At 43.4% G+C, this 23,579-nt stretch overlaps 1 protein-coding gene across 2 annotated transcripts in view; it reads right to left on the bottom strand.

Annotated features, from left to right (window-relative positions):
* Positions 1 to 23,579, bottom strand: part of LOC141098586 (cytochrome P450 2C5-like) — a 306,296-nt gene that overhangs the window by 192,636 nt on the left and 90,081 nt on the right. For both annotated transcript variants that reach the window (XM_073586497.1, XM_073586496.1), the window contains exon 3: positions 9,847 to 10,009. In XM_073586497.1, coding sequence (XP_073442598.1) covers positions 9,847 to 10,009 — 163 coding nt within the window. The remainder of the gene's footprint in view (positions 1 to 9,846; positions 10,010 to 23,579) is intronic.

Here is a 23,579-nt window from a genome sequence, read left to right as displayed (position 1 = left end):
ATTCCCTTCTGTACAGGAGCAGCTTCAGCGCAGTGCACTATCTGCTACACTTTGGAACCAGTACCATTGCCGGTTATTTGCACAGTAACGGCTTGAGCACTTGTAGCTTTAGCAGTCGCTGCTGGGAGCGCCGGTGTATTACGGTCATATTGATTTCTCATTTTTGTAACACCATTTTATTTTTACGGACCACATCACATTTGAAGTCACTTTGAGGGGTCTATATGATAGAAAATACCCAAAAGTGACATCATTCTAAAAACTGCACCCCTCAAGGTGCTCAAAACCACATTCAAGAAGTTTATTAACTCTTCAGGTGCTTCACAGGAATTTTTTGAATGTTTAAAGAAAAATGAACATTTAACTTTTTTCACAAAAAAATTACTTCAGGCCCAATTTTTTTTATTTTACCAAGGGTGACAGGAGAAATTAGACAGCAAGAGTTATTGTGCAATTTGTCCTGAGTACGCTGATACCTGATATGTGGGGGGGAACCACTGTTTCGGCGCATGGCAGAGCTCAGAAGGGAAGGAGCCCCATTTGACTTTTTCAATGCAAAATTGGCTGGAATTCAGATCGGACGCCATGTCACGTTTGGAGAGCCCCTGATGTACCTAAACAGTGGAAACCCCCCACAAGTGACCCCATTTTGGAAACTAGACCACCCAAGGAACGTATCTAGATATGTGGTGAGAACTTTGAACCCACAAGGGCTTCACAGAAGTTTATAACGTACAGCGGTACAATTAAAAAATCATATTTTTTCCACAAAAATGATCTTTTCACCCCCAATTTTTATTTTCCCAAGGGTAATAGGACCCTAAAAGTTTTTGTACAATTTGTCCTGAGTACGCTGATACCCCATATGTGGGTGTAAACGACTATTTAGGCGCATGGCAGAGCTCGGAAGGGAAGCAGCGCCATTTGAGATTTTTGGCTGGAATTGAGATCAGACACCGTGTCGCGTTTGGAAAGCCCCTGATGTGCCAAAACAGTGGAAACCCCCACAGATTACACAATTTTGGAAACTAGACACCCCCAGGAACTTATCTAGATGTGTGGTGAGAACTTTGAACCCCAAGGGCTTCACAGAAGTTTATAATGTACAGCCGTACAATTTTAAAAATCATATTTTTTTCCAAAAAAATGATCTTTTCACCCTCAATTTTTATTTTTCCAAGGGTAACAGGACCACAACAGTTATTGTGAAATTTGTCCTGAGTACACTGATACCCCATATGTGGGGGTAAACCACTATTTGGGCACATGGAAGAGCTCGGAAGGGAAGCAGCGCCATTTGACTTTTTTGGCTGGAATTGGGATTGGACGCCATGCCGCATTTGGAAAGCCCCTGATGTGCCAAAACAGTGAAAACCCCCCACAAATGACAATTTTGGAAACTAGACCCCCTAAGGAACTTATCTAGATGTGTGGTGAGCACTTTGAACCCCCCAGTGCTTCCCAGAAGTTTATAACGCTCGGGTGTGAAAATAAAAAAATCATATTTTTTTCCACAAACATCATCATTTAGTCCCCAATTATTTTATTTTCCCAAGAGTATCAGGAGAAATTGGACCCCAAAAGTTGTTGTCCAATTTGTCCTGAGTACGCTGATACCCCATATGTGGGATAAAACTACTGTATGGGCACACGTCAGGGCTCGGAAGGGAAGTAGTGATGTTTTGAAATGCAGACTTTGATGGAATGGTCTGCGGGTGTCATGTCGCGCTTGGAGAGCCTATGATTTGCCTAAACTGTTGAAACTCCTCACAAGTGACCCCATTTTCGAAACTAGACCCCCCACGGAACTTATCTAGATGTGTGGTGAGCACTTTGAACCCCCAAGTGCTTCACAGAAGTTTATAACGCCCGGGCATGAAAATAAAAAAATCATATTTTTTTCCACAAAATGATATTTTTGCCCCCAATTTTTTTATTTTCCTAAGGGTAAAAGGAGAAATTGGACCCCAATAGTTGTTTTGCAATTTGTCCTGAGTAGGCTGATACCCCATAGGTGGGGGTAAACCACTGTTTGGGCGCATGGCAGAGCTTGGAAGGGAAGGAGCACCATTTGACTTTTTCAACACAGAATTGGCTGGAATTGAGATCAGACACCATGTTGCGTTTGAAGAGCACCTGATGTGCCCAAACAGTGGAAAACCCCCAATTCTAACTCCAACCCGAACCCCAACATACCCCTAACCCTAATCTCAGCCCTAACCCTAGCCCTAACCCTAACCCTAATGGGAAAATGGAAATAAATACATTTTTTTAATTTTATTATTTTTACCTAACTAAGGGGGTGATAAAGGAGGGTTTGATTTACTATTTATGGCGGATTTTATGTTTGGCAGCTGTCATATGCTAAAAGACGCTTTTCATTTTAAAAATAGTTTTTGCATCACCACATTTTGAGAGCTATAATTTTTCATATTTTGACCCACCGAGTCATGTGAGGTCATATTTTTTTGTGGGACGAGTTGACGTTTTTATTGGTACCATTTTCGGGCATGTGACATTTTTTGATCGCTTTTTATTCCGATTTTTGTGACACAATGAACAAAAACCAGCATTTCAAGAATTTATTTTGGGGGGGTGCGTTTACACCGTTCCGCGTGCGGTAAAATTGATAAGGCAATTTTATTCTTCGGGTCAGTAACAGCGATACCTCATCTATGTCTTTTTTATCGTTTGGCACTTTTATGCAATGAAAACAATTTTATATAAAAAAATAATTATTTTTGCATTAGTTTATTCTGTGAGCTATAACTTTTTTATTTTTTCACTGATGACACTCTGTGGCAGCTCTTTTTTTGCATGACAAGATGACATTTTCAGCGGTACCATGGTTATTTATATCCGTCTCTTTGATTGCGCGTTAGTGCACTTTTTGTTCGGCGGTATGATAATAAAGCATTATTTTTTGCTTTGTTTTTTATTTTATTTTTTAAGGGGTTTGCTAAAGGGGTTAGCTAGTGGAACAGTTTTATAAGGCGGGTCGTTACGGACGCGACAATACCAAATATGTGTACTTTTATTGTTTTTTTTTATTTCCAAAAAATGAATTTATTAGGGGATATTTTTTTTTAATTTATTTAGCGATTTTTTTATAAATTATTTTTATACTTTTTCTTTAACTTTATTACAATGTCCCAGGGGGGACATCACTGTCATGTGACAGATCGCTGATCTGTCACATCACAGGCAGTGCTGCAGGCTTCCTCATGCTGGCGCTTTGCAGGCACTGAGGAAGCCGCCTCCCTGAAGGCCCCCACCGCCATATTGGATCCAGGGACTTGCAGGGAAGGAGGCCCCCACAGCAGCGCTGCACATTGCGCTGCTGCGGGGGGCTCAGGGATGGATGGAGGGAGCCACCTCCCTCCCTATGTTTCCCTAAACCCCTGGTACACTGCGATCGTGTTTGATAGCAGTGTGCCAGGGGTTAATGTGTCGGGGGTGGTCCGTGACTGCCCCTGACACATAGTGCCGTGTGCCAGCTGTGATAATCAGCTGACACACGGCCGCGATAGCGCCACTGATCGCTATGACGTACTATCCCGTCCTTAGGAATTAAGTCCCAGGGCACATGGAAGGGATAGTACGTCATATGACAGAAAGGGGTTAAATAAATAATTAAAAAAACGGCATGGGGTCCCCCAAATTTTGACAACCAACCTTGCTAAATCAGACAGTTGGGGGCTGATATTCTCCGGCGGGTAAGGGGCCATGGATATTGGCCCCGCAGTCTAAAAATAAGCAGCCCTCAACTGCCCAGAAAAGGCACATCTATTAGATGCGCCAATTCTGGTGCTTTTCCCAGTTCTTCCAACTTACCCTGTAGCTGTGGCAAGTGAGATTCATATTCACCAATCAAGCACAGTGAAACTGTTGTTTTTACACCAGGTATTGGTACTTTTGGCAGTGCGGACAGGTGCCAAGTCCTGCTGGAGAATGAAATTTCCATCTCCAAAAAGTTTGTCAGCAGAGGAAAGCATGAAGTGCTCTAAAATTTTCTGGTAGACGGCTGCGCCGACTTCGGTCTTGATATAACACAGTGGACCTACACCAGTAGATGACAAGGCTCCCGAAACCATCATTGATTGTGGATACTTCACACTACAACTTGGAAATCAAGGTCCCAGAGTCTGGAGGAAGAGTGGAGAGGCACACAATCTAAGGCCTCTTTCACACTTCAGTTTTTTGCATCAGTTATAATCCGCCAAAAAGGTGGACAAGCGGATCCGTTCTCAACTGATGTGAACGGATGGCACAGGATCCATTTTTAGACGGATCCTGAAAATGAGGAAGTTTAAAGGAATCGCTGGCCGGGATATGAGAGAGAGAGAGAGAGAGAGAGCGAGAGAGAGAGAGAGAGAATTTTTTTTTTGTCCGGCACCCAGAAAGATTTTGGGGTTAATTCGGTGTCTGGAGGATCCGCCGGACAAAAAAATGTTACAAGCTCCGTTTGGAAATCTGTGAGGATGTTGACGGACAGTAACTTTGTGGCAGATCCTCAAAAAAACGGATGCAACGGACGGCAATCAGTCAGGATCCGCCAATAATGAAAGTCAATGGGGAAAAAAGCGGATCCGTTTTTTTTCAAAATTGTCGGATCTTGACTGATTATCAAAAATAGAAGTGTGAAAGAGGCCTAAGCTGCTTGAGGTCTAGTGTGAAGGTTCAACTATAAACAGAATGATAGTGAGGAAACACTTAACTAACCTAAATGAAATCAAGTCTCCAGGTCCAGATGAATTACACCCCAGAGTACTGAAAGAGATAGCAGAAGACATTTTTGAACCCCTCTCCATAATCTCTGAAAATTCTTGGAGAACAGGAGAAGTCTCAGTAGACTGGAGAAGAACAAATGTTGTTCCTATCTTCAAAAAGGGGAAGTAGGTGGACCCAGGCAACTATAGGCCGGTGAGTCTGACTTCTATACCAGGAAAGACCTTTGAACAAATTATTATACAACATGTATGTCAGTACCTGGATAAGAATGAAGTGATTAAACAGAGTCAGCATGGGTTTGTAACTAATAAGTCATGTCAGACTAACTTAATTTCCTTATATGACAGAATCACTGATTGGGTGGATCAAGGAAATGCTGTAGATATAGTATATCTTGATTTCAGCAAAGCATTTGACAAAGTATCTCATACAATCCTCATTGAAAAAATGACTAAGTATGGAATGGACAAGGCAACTGTTAGGTTGATTCATAACTGGCTTAGTGATCGGACCCAAAGAGTGGTCGTAAATGGCTGCACATCCAGTTGGAAGAATGTCTCAAGTGGGGTACCACCGGGCTCTGTCCTGGGCCCTGTATTGTTCAACATCTTTATCAACGATTTAGATGAAGGAATTGAGGGTAAACTGATTAAATTTGCTGATGACACAAAGCTAGGCGGGATAGCTAATACTAGAGAAGAGAGAGAGAGGATTCAAAAAGACATAAATAAACTGGAGCAGTGGGCAGCAACTAACAGAATGGTTTTTAACAGGGAAAAATGCAAAGTACTACATCTGGGCAATAAAAATGAAAAAAGCATATACAGAATGGGAGGAATAAGGCTAAGCAACAGCACATGTGAAAAAGACTTGGGTATACTAATAGATCACAGACTGAATATGAGTCAACAGTGTGATGCAGAAGCAAAAAAGGCAAATGCAATTCTAGGATGTATTAACAGAAGCATACAGTCTAGACCACGTGAAGTCATTATTTCCCTCTACTCCTCTTTGGTCAGACCTCATCTGGAATATTGTGTCCAGTTGTGGGCACCACATTTTAAAAAAGACATCAACAAACTGGAGCCAGTTCAGGAAAGAGCGACCAGAATGGTGACCGGTCTGCAAACCCTGTCTTATGAGGAAAGGTTGCAGGATTTGGGAATGTTTAGTTTGCAAAAGAGAAGACTGAGAGGAGATTTAATAGCTGTCTACAAATATCTAAAGGGCTGTCACATTGTAGAAGGATTATCTTTATTCTCATTTGCACAAGGAAAGACTAGAAGCAATGGGATGAAACTGAATGGGAGGAGACACAGATTAGATATTAGAAAAAACTTTTTGACAGTTAGAGTGATCAATGAGTGGAATAGGCTGCCACGAGAAGTGGTGAGTTCTCCTTCAATGGAAGTCTTCAAACAGAGGCTGGACAGACATCTGACTGGGATGATTTAGCGAATCCTGCTTTAGGCTGGGGGTTGGGCCAGATGGCTCAGGAGGTCCCTTCCAACTCTACGATTCTATGATTCTATGATTCTATCAGTGATGGTTTGGGGAGCCATGTCATCTGCTAGTATAGATCTGCTAGTGCACTCCCGGTGAACTCACCTCTGCACCGTGCAACTTTCTCATGGTGCTAGCTGGGATCTCACTGAGGTCACCGCAGTTCAGCCTGGCTGGGAACGGAGCCTCAGTGCCATCAATGCTAGTCACTGAGGCTACACTCGCATCATTTCAGTTACCAATGGTTCTTAGCTTGGACGGTCACATCTTGGCACCGTCCAGGTTGAAAACTATTTCTCTCTCAGACATGGATTATGGCTTGAGACAGAATGACAGACAGGTATAGTATATTGTTGTTTTATTATTTTTGGTTTATTACAGGAGAACGAGGGCTTCGATGAAATTAGGTGAGTCTGTAAGTATGGCTTAATTAAGATTATTAAAGGAGACTGTGTCTTTCTTTCAATTATATCACTTTTTTCTGGGTGTCTGTGTTTTCTTATAATATGACTATGGGGTTAGTAATGGGGGCATCTTATTGACACCTCTCCATTACTAACCTTGGTGCTTGATACCACCTGACAAAAGAAAGGTGACATAAACCCCACAAATATGAACCCCACTTGCCACCGCTACAGGGCAAGTGGGAAGAGCGAAGGCAAGTGACAGAATTGGTGCATCTAAGGCTGGTTTCACATTAGCGCTTTTTAAGCGCACGCATGGCTGGGGGTAGCTCCGCCCCCGAGCCGGCTCTCTGCCCGGCGTGCCCGCCCCTTGCTTGTAGCGCCGCCTCCTAGCGCACAGCGGCGCCTGCAATCGGCGCACCCTATCTTTAGCATAGGGTGCGCAGATCGTGCGCAGGCTGTGCGCTAGTTGCGCTTTGACCTGCGCTGCGCACTTTTGACGGTGCGCCATGCGCGCCAAAATCAAACTTTTCGGATTTTGGCGCGCACGGCGCACGGTCAAAAGTGCGCAGCGCAGGTCAAAGCGCAACTAGCGCACGGCCTGCGCACGATCTGCGCACCCTATGCTAAAGATAGGGTGCACCGATCGCAGGCGCCGCTGTGCGCTAGGAGGCGGCGCTACAAGCAAGGGGCGGGCACGCCGGGCAGAGAGCCGGCTCGGGGCCGGAGCTACACCCGGCCGTGCGTGCGCTTAAAAAGCGCTAATGTGAAACCAGCCTTAGAAATGTGATTTTTCTGGGGTGACTGAGAGCTGATGTTTTTAGCCTGGGGGGGCAGTATCCATGGCTCCTTCTTTGGCTATAAATATCAGCCCGTAGATGTCTGCATAACCTTTGCTGGTTGTTAATTGTACGGGGACCCTGTGTAAGTCTTTTTAGGGTCCCCCATATTAATAGCTAGTAAAGTCTTAGTATACAGCTGTGAGCTGATATTAATAACCTGGGAAGCTCCATGGATATTAACCCCTTCCCAGGCTATAAACATTGGACACCAGCCTTCTGGTGATTACAAAAACTATGCAGGAGCCCACAACATTTTTTTCAGAAAAATAGTCTTGTATTAATTAAAAACATGTACAGTAAGCTGCATACACATTGTACTAATTGTGTTTGTCACAGACATCTGTAGATCTACCTATTCTATATGTATTTACTTTATGTAATCCATCTCTTCTATTCTGTCGGCTCTTGCTGTGATTTGACAATACCGCGGCTGCTGAATTGACTGCTTTTCTTCTCTCTTTCTATGTAACATATAAGAATATTTAGAACTGAGAATCCTCAGTGGTTGATACCTTTTAATGGCTATCTGAAAAGATGGTAACAAATTGCAAGCTTTCGCGACTACTCAGGTCTCTTCATCAGGCTAGACAAATACAACATCTGAAGAATCACATATTTATACACAAGACAGCACAGAAATAACGCAATAGATAAGACAAGTGACGTGAAGCAGAATATTCATTATGGGAGAGGGTTAAACATAAATATTGGAGCAGTTCAAAGATAAGGAGCCTGAAAGTTTTATTGCCCTATGATGGAGTCTATTTCTGTGTGGTGATGACCCCAGAAGGTCTGAAGAGCAAATTCCTTAATTGATGTAAAAAGACTTATATCCATGTGACACGTTCATTCCTGCACTGAATGTGTTGAAAGTTTTCATAAATTTGTACTCCTAGATTCTTCTCTCTCTCTCTCTGAGACTTGAAGTTACCTTTTAATACAAGTAATTTAATGTCCATCATGTTATGACCATGGATACAAAAGTGTTTTGCCACAGGTAGATCCATTCTTTTTTCTCTTATTGTGTGACGCTGAGAATTCATCCTTGTTCTCAATTTTTGCCCTGTCTCCCCCACATACAGACCCCCAGTTGGACATTTAGTACAAAAAATTAAGTACACCACATTGGATGTGATGCAGCTGAAAGTACCTGGGATCTTGTAGTCCTGATGTGAGTTGGGGATCTTTATCTTGTCTGTGGTCATTATAAATGGACAGGTTTTATATTTTTTGTGGCTGCAAGGAAAGGTTCCTGCAGCTGTTGGAGAGGACAGGGAGCTTCTGACAATTATGGTTCTTAAATTTGGGGCTGCGTAAAATACAGCAGTGGGGGGTCTGGAAATATGAATTGTAATCGGGCATCTTTTTGCAGTGAAGGTTGTAATTTCCATGCAGCTCCCCTTAGCACCTCCAGATTTGGATCTAAGGTGACCACTAGAGGCACCCGGTTATTTTCTTTAGCTTTGTAATGTAGCAGGTGATATTGGATATATTAATATTGGAGTATTGAAGCAGTTCATAGATAAGGAGCCTGAAAGTTTTATTGCCCTCAGAAAATTGGAGTCGGATCCTACACAGGACTAATACAAGGAACTAAACAAGTTGGTATCTGGTCTGCCTGACGGATCAATAAGAGGCAATGACCTGATACCAGAGAGTCCAAGAATAGGGACATTCTACATGCTTCCCAAAATCCACAAATCTGGAATTCCAGGGAGGCCGATTATTTCATGTGTGGGCACCCTTACTGAGCAGGTATCTGGATGGGTAGAGGGTATTCTTAAACCCCTGGTAAAGGATAGACCCAGCTACATTCAGGACACAACAGACCTATTGAATAAACTAGCAGCAATAGGTCCTCTACCAGAAGGAACCATCCTGGCCACCATGGATGTGGAATCTGTGCTGTCTTGTGTATAAATATATGATTCTTCAGATGTTGTATTAGTCTAGCCTGATGAAGAGACCTCAGTAGTCTCGAAAGTTTGCAATTTGTTACCATTTTCAGTTAGCTGTAACCTGTGACGATGTGATTTTACTGAACGCGGCACATGAATTACCGGATTTAATTTTATCTTTTACCGAATGTTACCAACTTTTTCCAATTTTAAGAAAAATGCTCGTGTTACCCATCACAAATCCGAATGTACCATATTCGTGCCAAATTTATGTTTGGTGATCGTTTTTTGAACATATTTGCTCATCACTAATGATAAGCTAATCTTGGAGGATTGATCTGGTGCCCACATGAGATCAAGTTGACTTTAAGGACCCACAATTTTAGTTGAAGATTTCCAGATTTTCAATTAAATTGAAAAAGCAAGTTCAATCCTCCCCCCAATCAGTGGTAATATTATGACTGTTACCGTGTCCTTTGTAGACTTCTTCAAGCAATGGCACTTTAGGTCTTCCTGAAAATTCTTCTCCATGATTGACCAGGGCGTCTTTTACAGCCTCGTACCCACATATGACAACAACTTTCTCTACTCCTAATTGTAAGGTGTACACGGGTCCATACTTCTTAGAGAGCTGAAAAGTGAAATGACTGTTGGTTAGTGAATTTCTTAATGATATTTTGCCTGTTTTTTAAGGTAACATATTCTAAGGCTACTTTCACACCTGCGTTTTTTTTCGCTATACTTAACATGGGTGCGCATTGTCATGCGTTTGTACGCGTTTGTATGCGCATGCGTTTTTATGTAGTGTGCGCCCGGGCGCACAAAATGCATCCTGTTGCATTTTTTGTGCATCCGACCTGTCTAAAAAAAAACGCATGCGCACACAGTGTGCACAAATTCACCCAAAAACACATTAAAGTCTATGGGAGCGCTGACGTGCGCATGCTTTTTTTTGCACAAACCATGCGCAAAAAACAAGAAAATGCATGATGCGCTTTTTATGAGCGTTTGCACTGCACACGCAGCGCAGCTCAAAAAAACGCAAGTGTGAAAGTAGCCTAATAATAAAGCAAAATTTCTTACATTTGTTTTCTGAATTTATCTTAATAAACTTTAACCTCTTGCCCTCTGGGTCAACTATAAGTTTTGTGCTTTTGCTTTTTTCTCCTCTTCTCCAAGAGACATAACTTGAATCTGAAGATCACAATGATGACATCAATCCCAAAAATATCGGTGTTTTTACATACATTTCAGTGGTTTAAATAATTGTTTGTTCCGGTGGTATTATACTCTCTGCAGGTTACATTTTGGATTGCTCCAACCATGTAATTAGCAGGATCATCAATTACCAAATGATACTCACCCATAGCATGTCTCTACTTTCCTAAAATCTAAACCTAAAACCTTCATTAATTTCCCGCTACCTTGACATTGCTGGTGGCGCAGATTTTAATGGCAACTAAACCAGTGACAATGAGTCATTGGTAGGAGATATGCCAAACTGATATCCAAGAAATGATTTTTTTAACCATTTGCTTATATGAAAAAATGACTTTATATCAGAATCAGTGTCTGGCCTCAGTCTATAAGTGATAGGATTTGTGTATAACAGCCCATATTATTCCTGCTATAGGGCGCGTCTATGGTAATTTCATAGACTATAAGCCCAATTCATCATTTGCACTTTGTTTAACCCTTTCAGTACTGACCGACTGCTATCCTGGAAATTCATCAGCACCAGCGATCACATCACAGGGCCAATGGGCGCATGGAATGACGAGATCTCTGTCAGTGTGTGTTAATGGTGCTGTCAGAGATTGACACTGGCATTTAACACATTAAAAGACGTGGGCAAAGCTCCAAATCTACCTGTGGCTGATAGAGGCACATGATTAGTGATGATTGAATAGGGAAATATTCGGATTCAGGAAAATCGGCACAAAAAATTTCTAATATCCGTGTGTTCGTACTGAATAACGAATCCAATGTAAGTCAAGGGTAAAGCCGAATATTATTCTGCTGGACCCAACAAACGGGTCTGGGGGCCTGGGAAAAAAAGCTGAAATTGATGGGAAAGAGCTAAAACTAAATGGGAACAGCATGGAGAATATGCCGGCATGTCTTTCTGGCTCACATATGGTATCTGGGAATAATGATGTCAGAGTATTGAGCCGGTTTAACGGATTTTTAAAAAGACATACCAAACCAAATAAAACATTTTTAAAGGGAAAAATGGTGAGAAACATTTTTTCCTTCATAATTACATGTATATAATGCTAAATAAAAATGTGTGTATATATATATATGTATATATACACTCACTGGCCACTTTATTAGGTACACCATGCTAGTAACGGGTTGGACCCCCTTTTGCCTTCAGAACTGCCTCAATTCTTCATGGCAGAGATTCAACAAGGTGCTGGAAGCATTCCTCAGAGATTTTGGACCATATTGACATGATGGCATCACACAGTTGGCGCAGATTTGTCGGCTGCACATCCCTGATGCGAATCTCCCGTTCCACCACATCCCAAAGATGCTCTATTGGATTGAGATCTGGTGACTGAGGAGGCCATTTGAGTACAGTGAACTCATTGTCATGTTCAAGAAACCAATCTGAGATGATTCGAGCTTTATGACATGGCGCATTATCCTGCTGAAAGTAGCCATCAGATGCCTGTTCTTAGCTGAGAGGAGTGGTACCCAGTGTGGTCTTCTGCTGCTGTAGCCCATCTGCCTCAAAGTTCGACGCACTGTGCGTTCAGAGATGCTCTTCTGCCTACCTTGGTTGTAACGGGTGGCAATTTGAGTCACTGTTGCCTTTCTATCAGCTCGAACCAGTATGCCCATTCTCCTCTGACCTCTGGCATCAACAAGGCATTTCCGGCCACAGAACTGCCGCTCACTGGATTTTTTTTCTTTTTCGGACCATTCTCTGTAAACCCTAGAGATGGTTGTGCGTGAAAATCCCAGTAGATCAGCAGTTTCTGAAATACTCAGACCAGCCCTTCTGGCACCAACAATCATGCCACGTTCAAAGGCACTCAAATCACCTTTCTTCCCCATACTGATGCTCGGTTTGAACTGCAGGAGATTGTCTTGACCATGTCTACATGCCTAAATGCACTGAGTTGCCGCCATGTGATTGGCTGATTAGAAATTAAGTCTTAACACACAGTTGGACAGGTGTACCTAATAAAGTGGCCAGTGAGTGTATATATATATATATATATATATATATATACAGTGGGGCAAAAAAGTATTTAGTCAGTCAGCAATAGTGCAAGTTCCACCACTTAAAAAGATGAGAGGCGTCTGTAATTTACATCATAGGTAGACCTCAACTATGGGAGACAAACTGAGAAAAAAAAATCCAGAAAATCACATTGTCTGTTTTTTTTTCATTTTATTTGCATATTATGGTGGAAAATAAGTATTTGGTCAGAAACAAGCAATCAAGATTTCTGGCTCTCACAGACCTGTAACTTCTTCTTTAAGAGTCTCCTCTTTCCTCCACTCATTACCTGTAGTAATGGCACCTGTTTAAACTTGTTATCAGTATAAAAAGACACCTGTGCACACCCTCAAACAGTCTGACTCCAAACTCCACTATGGTGAAGACCAAAGAGCTGTCAAAGGACACCAGAAACAAAATTGTAGCCCTGCACCAGGCTGGGAAGACTGAATCTGCAATAGCCAGCCAGCTTGGAGTGAAGAAATCAACTGTGGGAGCAATAATTAGAAAATGGAAGACATACAAGACCACTGATAATCTCCCTCGATCTGGTGCTCCACGCAAAATCCCACCCCGTGGGGTCAGAATGATCACAAGAACGGTGAGCAAAAATCCCAGAACCACGCGGGGGGACCTAGTGAATGAACTGCAGAGAGCTGGGACCAATGTAACAAGGCCTACCATAAGTAACACACTACGCCACCATGGACTCAGATCCTGCAGTGCCAGACGTGTCCCACTGCTTAAGCCTGTACATGTCCGGGCCCGTCTGAAGTTTGCTAGAGAGCATTTGGATGATCCAGAGGAGTTTTGGGAGAATGTCCTATGGTCTGATGAAACCAAACTGGAACTGTTTGGTAGAAACACAACTTGTCGTGTTTGGAGGAAAAAGAATACTGAGTTGCATCCATCAAACACCATACCTACTGTAAAGCATGGTGGTGTAAACATCATGCTTTGGGGCTGTTTCTCTGCAAAGGGGCCAGGACGACTGATCCGGGTACATGAAAGAATGAATGGGGCCATGTATCGTGAGATTTTGAGTGCAAACCTCCTTCCATCAGCAAGGGCATTGAAGATGAAACGTGGCTGGGTCTTTCAACATGACAATGATCCAAAGCACACCGCCTGGGCAACGAAGGAGTGGCTTCGTAAGAAGCATTTCAAGGTCCTGGAGTGGCCTAGCCAGTCTCCAGATCTCAACCCTATAGAAAACCTTTGGAGGGAGTTGAAAGTCCGTGTTGCCAAGCGAAAAGCCAAAAACATCACTGCTCTAGAGGAGATCTGCATGGAGGAATGGGCCAACATACCAACAACAGTGTGTGGCAACCTTGTGAAGACTTACAGAAAACGTTTGACCTCTGTCATTGCCAACAAAGGATATATCACAAAGTATTGAGATGAAATTTTGTTTCTGACCAAATACTTATTTTCCACCATAATATGCAAATAAAATGAAAAAAAAACAGACAATGTGATTTTCTGGATTTTTTTTTCTCAGTTTGTCTCCCATAGTTGAGGTCTACCAATGATGTAAATTACAGACGCCTCTCATCTTTTTAAGCGGTGGAACTTGCACTATTGCTGACTGACTAAATACTTTTTTGCCCCACTGTATATACCTCCCTTTTAGCATGTATACACACTGAGTGTTTTGGCTTTATTTTTTTCCTTTAACATTAGTGAGGGCTCTCACTCCTATATTTCGGAGGTCTCTCCTTCATGCCAAATACTTTAGTTAGCAAGATAGTGGAATACATATTCCCCATCCCTTTACAATGCCATTTCATGATTATTTGAATGCTGGCCCTTTCCCGACACGACCACCATGTCCACCAACATGCCATTCTGCGGCCCTCGCTTACAATTTTCAGAGGGCCACCAGGTGCTCTGAAACCTGCATTTTGTAAGGTCCACAATTCATTTTTGCCACCGGATCCCAATGGAACCACTGTCATAGTGGAGGAAGCCTCTGTAAGGTAAATATAATACTGGAATTGGGGGAGCTGTATGATCAATGTCAGGAAATTGAATTAATAATAATAATTGTAATCTTTATTTTATATAGCGGTAACATATTCTGCAGCGCTTTACAGTTTGCACACATTATCATCACTGTTCTCAATGGGGCTCACAATCTAGATTCCCTATCAGTATGTCTTTGGAGTGTGGGAGGAAACCGGAGAACCCGGAGGAAACCCACGCAAACACGGGGAGAACATACAAACTCCTTGCAGATGTTGTCCTTGGTGGGATTTGAACCCAGGACCCCCGCACTGCAAGGCTGCAGTGCTATCCACTGGATTCTACCAGACAACAAAAGCATTAGAATTAAATTTGGAATACAGAGTATACAAGCGAGGGCCTGAGACCCATGTCAGGAATATGTACAAGCCTCATTTTACTTGGAAGCAGCCTCCTCAAGGGAAAGAGACAGGAGTGCCACTGACCAATCTGAACAAGTCTACGCACTTCTGGAAACTACCCAACCAGGCAGAATGAATCTTTTGCATGGTTTTGAGCAACAATGCAATAATTGCAGGATGTGTCCCAGAGAATGTCGAGGTCTGTGGAGCGTATTACTCAGGTGACAGGCAGTGCTACAGAGCTCAGGTAAAAGCCTTAGCGTGGCAATGACCATATTCCAATATGTGTAGTGCTGCAGCCTGAATAGATCTGTGGAATGTAGTTACCCGGTCTCTTAGGCGTGCTTAAATGTACAGAAACTGGCCAATACCCCACCACCATTTTTTTGTAAGGACACAAATGTAGAAAATGTAAGGGAACCAACAGTTTAATAAAGAGACAGAAGTCTCATTTAGGAGCCTGGAAAAGTCAGCAATGGTCTTTGTCCAGCACCAGACAATGTAAAGTGCTAACGAATATGTATGCCCTAAGTAACAATTTGTGAACAGACATATATGCTGACAACGGACAACTGAACGCTGCGCTGGGACAACAAACTGTGGACAGGAGACCTCAGCGCCTCCTTCCTGGACAGCAGAGTGGGAATTACGTAACACAGGGGAAGGGCCAGTGGTTTCACCATCAGACACATATTTTGTACCCGGGCGTTCCGCCACCTACTGGGGTGCTGCGTATATGAGCAGTATATGGCGTATGCTAACAGAGGAATTATGTCGAATTTCCCTTTATAAATGGATGTGTGGGTAAGATTTTAGAACTAGCCGCATATATATAGAGCCTGCTTCATTACTCATATTACTATTCTGTGTAAGGCTGAAACCTGAAGAATTGTGTGGAGCATATTAAAGAGAATTTGTCACCAGTTTTTTGGCATATCAAGTAAAAATATCATCTAATAGAGTGTGAGCTATACATTCCCCAACTACTTGTGAAACCCCCGACTCCCAGTGAATCCCCCATAAAAACCTTTTATATTGCCCCCACGCGGTATGGTAATATCCTCGATCCGGTCCAATGGGCATTGGTTCTGGCCCCTCTCTCCACCCCAAATCAGTGCACTGTAAGCATTCCGTTGTGTGAATAGCGTTGTTCCGTACAGGTCCTGCGCGTGCGCATTCAAATTGTCTCCCGCGTGTGCGCAGTATGCGTTGCCCAACTGCGGACAAAGCAAAAAAGCATTACTGCGCATGCACTGTTGAACTATGTCCCGAAACACAGCGAAGTACAGCGCTAATGCTTTTTGGCTTTGGAAGTGTGGGAGGCAATTTGAATGCGCACGTGTGGGACCTGTATTGAACAACGCTATTCACAGAACGGAATGCATACAGCGCGCCGATTTAGGGTGGAGAGAGGGACCAGAACCAATGCCCATCGGACCGGGCTGAGGATATTACCATACCGCACGGGGGCAATATAAAATGTTTTTTATGGGGGATTCATGGGGAGTCAGGGGGTTTCACAAGTAGTTGGGGAATGTATAGCTCACACTCTATTAGATGATATTTTTAGTTGATATGCCAAAAAACTGGTGACAGATTCCCTTTAATGCATTTATGTTCCAAAATGTCCAAGTGCAGACCAAAATAATAACATCAGGCTACCAGATACACGCTTAACCCCTTTCTGACATCGGACGTAATGATCTGTCCATGTGATCTGGCACAATTTGACCATGGACAGATCATTACATCATCGCGATCAGCTGCACTCACAGGGAGGTGCCTGGCTGATCACGCCCGGGTATCAGCTGATTCTCACAGCTGACACCCAGAACTAGGTGCCAAGAGTGGTCACAGACCACTCCTGACACTTTATCCCCCAAAATACTGCAATCTAACAAGATCACAGCATTCTGGGAGTCGGCGCAGGGCCCATCTGCCTTTGGATCGGAGACCCCGCAGCGTGACGCGAGGTCCTGATCGTTGCCATGGTGAGCAGATATCATGCGGACAACATCTGGCTCACCAGAGCTAGGAAACTTGGGAAACTTGTTGATCATGCACAGTGCATGATCAGCAAGTCTCCCTTTGAGTGCAGCACTGACAGATTCTATGACATGCAGATGCTGCTTCATCTGCATGCTATAGAAGCGATTAGCCTGAAAAAAAATATTTGTCCCATAGTGGGACAAAGTGTAAAAGTTAGGGAAAAGAAAAAATACATTTTTAAATAATAGTAAACATTTTTAAAAAAATATAATAAAAAAATTAATATGTATTCTGTCACTAAATAAACATTTGAATGAAAAAAAAAATCTAAACAATAAAAGTATACATATTTGGTATCGCCGCATCCGCAATGACCCGATCTAGAAAACTGTCTCCCTAGTTAACCCCTTTAGTAAACACCATTAAAAAAAGGCAAAAAACAATTCTTCATCATCCTGTCGCCGAACAAAAAGTGGAATAACACGCGATCAAAAGCATGGACATAAATAAACATTGTACAGCTGAAAGCATCAACTTATTCCGCAAAAAATGAGCCATGATACAGCTCCATTAGCTGAAAAATAAAAAAGTTATAGCTCTCAGAATAAAGTGATGCAAAAATAAATATTTTTTGTATAAAATAGTTTTTATTATATAAAAGCGCCAAATTAAAATAAAAACTATATACTGTAAATGAGGTATCTCTGTAAACGTACTGACCCAAAGAATAAGGCTGCCTTATTAATGTTACCACACATGGAATGATATAAACATCCCCTCAAAAGAAATTGGTGGTTTTTATTCATTCTGTCTCCCAAAAATCGATATAGAACGCGATAAAAAAAGTCATGTGTCCGAAAATGATACCAATAGAAACGTCAGCTCGTCCCACAAAAAACAAGACCTCAAATGACTATTTTGGCAAAAATATGGAACAATTATAGCTCACAAAATATGGTGATGCAAAAACAATTTTTTGCAATGAAAAGCATCTTTTAACGTGTGAAAGCAGCTAAACATGAAAACCCGCTATAATGCCTCTTTCACACGTCCTTATATTTCTGGTACCAGAGATGTCAGTGTCCGTGTTTGTAATACTTGCGGCGCCGTGTGGCATGCGTGTGCCACATCAGTACCACAAGGACGGGCGCCAGGGAAGAAGCATTGCAGTAAGCGATGTTTCCCAGCACGGGGTGCTGAACACGGCTCTCATTGTTCTCACCTGCGCTGCCGGCGCCGTCCGTCGTTTGCTATAATGGAAGCCTATGGGAGCTGCATCTGTCGCTGTCAAATGACGGAATACAGCGACAGATTCTGTATTTTTAAGCTGAGCATGCTCCAATTATTATTACCAGGTAGGGCACTCGGATCTAGCCAAAAAACGGATCCGTCGCATCAGTTTCTCACCATCTGCGAAGGATCCATTTTTTAAAAAAATTGCCGGATTGCGACTGATGTCAAAAAACTGATATGTGAAAGCAGCCTTATAGACCTCGCCTTTACTAGGCCATGGGCTTGATGTCACCTGAAAAGTGACATCAACCCCACTTGCCACAGCTGCAGGACAAATGGCAAGAGCCAGGCAAAGTGCCAGAATTGGTGCATCTAATAAATGCGCCTTTTCTGGGCTGCTGTGGGTTGCTATTTTTAGGCTGGGGTGTCAATATCCATGGCCCGTTATCAGCCTGAAGAATACAAGCCCCCAGTTGTCTGCTTTAGCAAGGCTGGTTGTCAGAATTATGGGGGACCTCACGCCATTTTTTTAAATGAGAGAGAAGATATAGGCCACACTTTGGGGATCACCCAACATAGGATTTAGCAAAAAATATAACAATCTTTATTTAGACACACAAACCAAAACACCCAATCATTAAAAACATTAAAATTGGTCACACATGTGACATGAAAATCTAGGCTCAAAATAGAGCCAAACCCTCACGGCTCCACATTCCACATGAAATAACTCAATAGAGAAACAAATGTGTATATAGATAGCATACCACAATATAAAGGCTTTGCATAAAGACTAGTTCATAAGAACGAATGAATGCACATACCATAAATACAAATGATGGCAAATGGTCACAAATGAGTTAAACAGCACTAAGACAGCATGTATTGTGCATACAGATGAAGATGATTTAAACCATGTAGCAGAGAATATAATATACCTGTAAAAAACATGCTAACAAGCCCAAAACCACTATCCGGCTTGAGTAGCCCCCTAATGCAATGATATTGGCAAAATCCTAAAGGGGTATGCATGCTTCCCTAAGAGTAACTCAAATTGTCACAATTAATCAGGCATGCTGAAATTAAATAGCACGGGCTAACAATAGCCGCCTGTAAAGAATACTGAGCTCAGCTTTAAATTAATTGTGTAAAAATTACGAATCAGAGGTGGAGTGGAGCCAGAGCGTCCTGAGACCTGACGCGTGTCGTCACCAGTTGTGGCTTCGTTGACCCCTGGTTCTCTATTGAGTTATTTCATGTGGAGCCGTGAGGGTTTGGCTCTATTTTGAGCCTAGATTTTCATGTCACATGTGTGACCAATTTTAATGTTTTTAACGATTGGGTGTTTTGGTTTGTGGGTCTAAATAAAGATTGTTATATTTTTTGCTAAATCCTATGTTGGGTGATCCCCAAAGTGTGGCCTATATCTTCTCTCTTCTTTGTAAATTGGCATCAATCTTGTATAGGTCTGGTTGGATCCCCTTTTATATGTCAGTGGTGCCCCCTTGTGTGTAATTTAAATTTTTTTAAATGATTTATTTAAATAATTGAAAGAACAGCATGGGTACCCCTCTATTTTTGATAACCAGCCTTGCTGAAGCTGACAGCTGAGGCTTGCAGCCCCCAGCTGTGAGTTATGTCTGGCTGGTGGTCAAAAATAGGGGGGAACCCACGGCATTTTTTTTAAATTACTGTATTTATAGTGCAGGAACGGAAGATGAATACTCCCATCTGCGGCTCCTGTTGTCACTGTTATTATCAGCAGCAGGGGTAGGCTGATGGGAGTAATAGTCAAATCAACTGCCGTCTGCTGTCTCTTTTATTAATGAAATGCAACTCTCATCATTCTGCCCTGCAGAGCAGGGCAGAATGATGGGAGCCATGTTCAGCACCTGGCACCAGGGAACAGCGCTTACTGTAACGCTACTTCCCCGACGCCGATGTGTGTCACATGGATGACATCAATGTGTGCTACAGTATGTGTATGCACATGTGCTAGGCATTTTGTGGCCGGTGCTGACATTAAAAAACGGACATGTCAGCGTATTTTGCCTACTGACTCATGGTCTGTGGAAACACATTGACATGTGCACAGATCCATTCATTTGAATATGCAAATAGCGCTCTGTTGCTCCCTAGTCTCTCCGCATGGCTAATTAGCACTGTATAGCAACATATGGGGTATTGCCACATTCAGTGGAAATTGTGGGACAAATTTTGTTGCCATTTTTACCCACTTCTTGTGTGAAAATGTAAAATCTTTGGCTAAAACAAAATTTTGGTGGTAAAAATGTAGTTATTTTGTCCTCACTGCCCAAAGGTATAAATTTCTGTGACATACCTGTGGTGTCAATATGATCACGGCACCACTAGATGAATTTATTGAGGTGTAGTTCATGAAATGGGGTAACTTATTGGGGTTCTGCTGTTTTGGCAACTCATGGGCTCTCCCAGAAAGGCCGCCATCAGGGCTTTACAGCCCTTACTGGTGTATGGGGCTCTGTGAATCGGGGGGCCCAGCCGCCCGCCCGCGCGCTCAGGCCCCCCCGATGATTTGTTCAGGCAGCAGGCTTTTATTAAGAGTGCCCTGGGCCCGTCTGGCAAAAGGAAAATGGGCAGGCACTGTAGCTTTAAGCTACGGCCCGCCCCAATGCATTATGGGTCCCGTCCAGCCAGCCTCCTGTGACGTCACTCCTCACACGCTGCTCGCAGCTCTGCTCCACTTCCTTATTCCGGAGCAGAGTGAGCAGCATGTGTGGCGCCAGTGTGCGTGCCACATGGGTGGCTGGGAGCGGTGGACGGGCGGCGCTGCCGCGGACACCAGGAGAGAAGAGGCGGCGGCATGCACAGCGGACTGGACGTCGAGGCAGCAGGCGAGGGAGCAGGTGAGTAGTCTCAGGGCAGGGGGGGCCCCGCACAGCCAGCCGCACTGCAGCAGTCCCATCACAGCCACAGGGCAGGCAGGGGCCAGGGGGGGCCCTGCGCAGCCAGCCAGATGGCAGCAGTCCCACCACAGCCAAAAGGCCCCAGGACAGGCAGGGGGCAGGGGTGCCCTGCGCAGCCAGCTGCACGGCAGCAATCCCACCACAGTCACAGGGCCCCAGGGCAGGCAGGGGCCGGGGGGCCCTGCGCAGCCAGCCACACTGCAGCAGTCCCACCACAGCCACAGGGCCCCAGGGCAGGCAGGGTCCAGGGAGGGCCCTGCACAGCCAGCCGCACTACAGCATTCCCACCACAGTCACAGGGCCCCAGGGCAGGCAGGGGCCGGGGGGCCCTGCGCAGCCAGCCACACTGCAGCAGTCCCACCACAGTGGGAGAGGCAGAATGTGAGTTACAGGGGTAGAATGTGAGACACGGAGGCAGAATGTGACAGTGAGACACAGGAGGGGGCAGAATCGATATGGAGGCAGAATATGAGACATGGGGGCAGAATGTGACAGTGAGACACAGGAGGGGCAGAATGGAAATGGGGTAGAATGTGAGACACAGGAGGGGGCAGGATGGGAGACACATGGAGCAGGATGGATACGATGTAGACAGATGGGGCAGGATTGATACGATGTAGACAGATGGGGCAGGATCGGGAGATCATATGGAGGCAGAATGGATACTCATGAGGGCAGGATGAGAGAAAATATGGCTGGAGCCAGGAATGAGACACAATGGGGGATATTGGAGCCTAGGATGGGGGATATTATTACCATAGGGGCTAATTAAGGGATATTATTACTGCAGTGATGTATTTATTTTATTTTTTGAGGATACTGTTTTAAATGGTGGGAGGTCCTGTTAATGTGCAGAGCGACACTGTCACCTTTTTTTCTTCATTTGGTGTAGTGTAGAAGTTGGGAAAAAAATTAAGCAATGTGTTCTGCAAGTGGAGCTCTAGATAACTGTGTTATTTCCTGCAGAGACAAGCCCTGGCTGGAAGACATGATGGCGTTCTGTGCTGGATGACAGATGAAAAGCGAAGGTAAAGGACTTCACCTAGACACATCACAGGTGAGTCAGTGTGTTACCGGTACACTGACACTATACACTATATACAGAGTGCCTTTGTACAATGTCACCAGTGATCACTGTATAACCTGTGCACTGACACTGTACACTATATACAGAGTTCTTCCTGTGTACAATGTCACTAGTGATCACTGTATTATCTGTACGCTGGCACTATATACAGAGCTCCTGTGCATAATGTCACCGGTGATCACTGTATTACCTGTACGCAGACACTGCATACTAAGTACAGATCTCCTGTGTATAATGGCACTTATGGTAATAATAATATTTTTTTTATTAACCCTCCCTCAGGCGCAATAGATCTGACAGGCACACAGTAATTAGTTTCACTTCTCTCTCCTTGCCCACTTATCAGAAAACCCCACCCCTCCTAATTATCTCCTGACTCTACAGGCTCTGTGAAACCTGATATCACAGTGACTCAGCAGACCTTCTAGTGAGCAGATATCAACACTTTGGCTTCTCAGGCACATTGCGCCTGATTTCAACACAAATTGAAAGGTTAGTATTTTCTTTTTTTATTCATCACGATTGTGTATTTAGCTTGTTTTATGAAGGATTAATGCTAAGTTAGTGTACATAAGTACTGTTTTCTTAGACAAAAGGAGGGTGGCTTCTAAGGCACATTGCGCCCTAACACATACTCTTTCTCTCTTGCTTCAGATTTTCTGCTGCAATGGCCAGAAAACAGTAAGATTCATCTAAACCCCTTCATTTAGAAGAAATGAAGATTTTTTTGTTAGAAGATGATGAGGAAGAACCAGCAGTAACTGAGGATTTAGAGGAATCTAGTGACATTTCATCTGAAGATGAGGTAGCAGAATGTAACACTGATTCTGGAACAGAGCAGGATGGTGATGACACTGATACAGAGGAAACAGACACAGATCTAGCTTATTATTTGGGCAAAGATAAAAATACAAAGTGGAACAAAAAGGCACCCAAGAACAAACAGCGCAGAGAATCCCACAATATTATTACACACCTTCCTGGAGTTATTGGAAGTGCTAGAAAAGCTAAAACTGCAGTGAAATGTTGGAGTAATCTAATTACAGATAGCATGTTGGAAACTATTGTTCGGTTCACTAACCAGTATATTGACACAATCAAAGAGCAATTCTCCAGACAGAGGGACATCAAAAACACTGATGTGATTGAACTCAAGGCATTTATTGGCTTGTTATACCTAGCTGGTGCTTTCAGAGCAAATAGGCAAAGTTTGGAGGAGCTGTGGGGGACAGACGGTGATGGCATCGAAAAATTCAGCCTTGTGATGAATCTGAAACGATTCAAAGTCCTGATCCGTTGCCTCCGTTTCGATGATCTTCTGCTGCAATTGAAACCACTGAAGATGA

The sequence above is a fragment of the Dendrobates tinctorius genome, unplaced genomic scaffold (genome assembly GCF_039654945.1).
Source record: "Dendrobates tinctorius isolate UK_male_01 unplaced genomic scaffold, ASM3965494v1 ptg000093l, whole genome shotgun sequence".
Taxonomy (NCBI): domain Eukaryota; kingdom Metazoa; phylum Chordata; class Amphibia; order Anura; family Dendrobatidae; genus Dendrobates; species Dendrobates tinctorius.
Note: the sequence above shows the minus strand (reverse complement) of the source record. Positions and strands in the feature narration are given on the sequence as shown.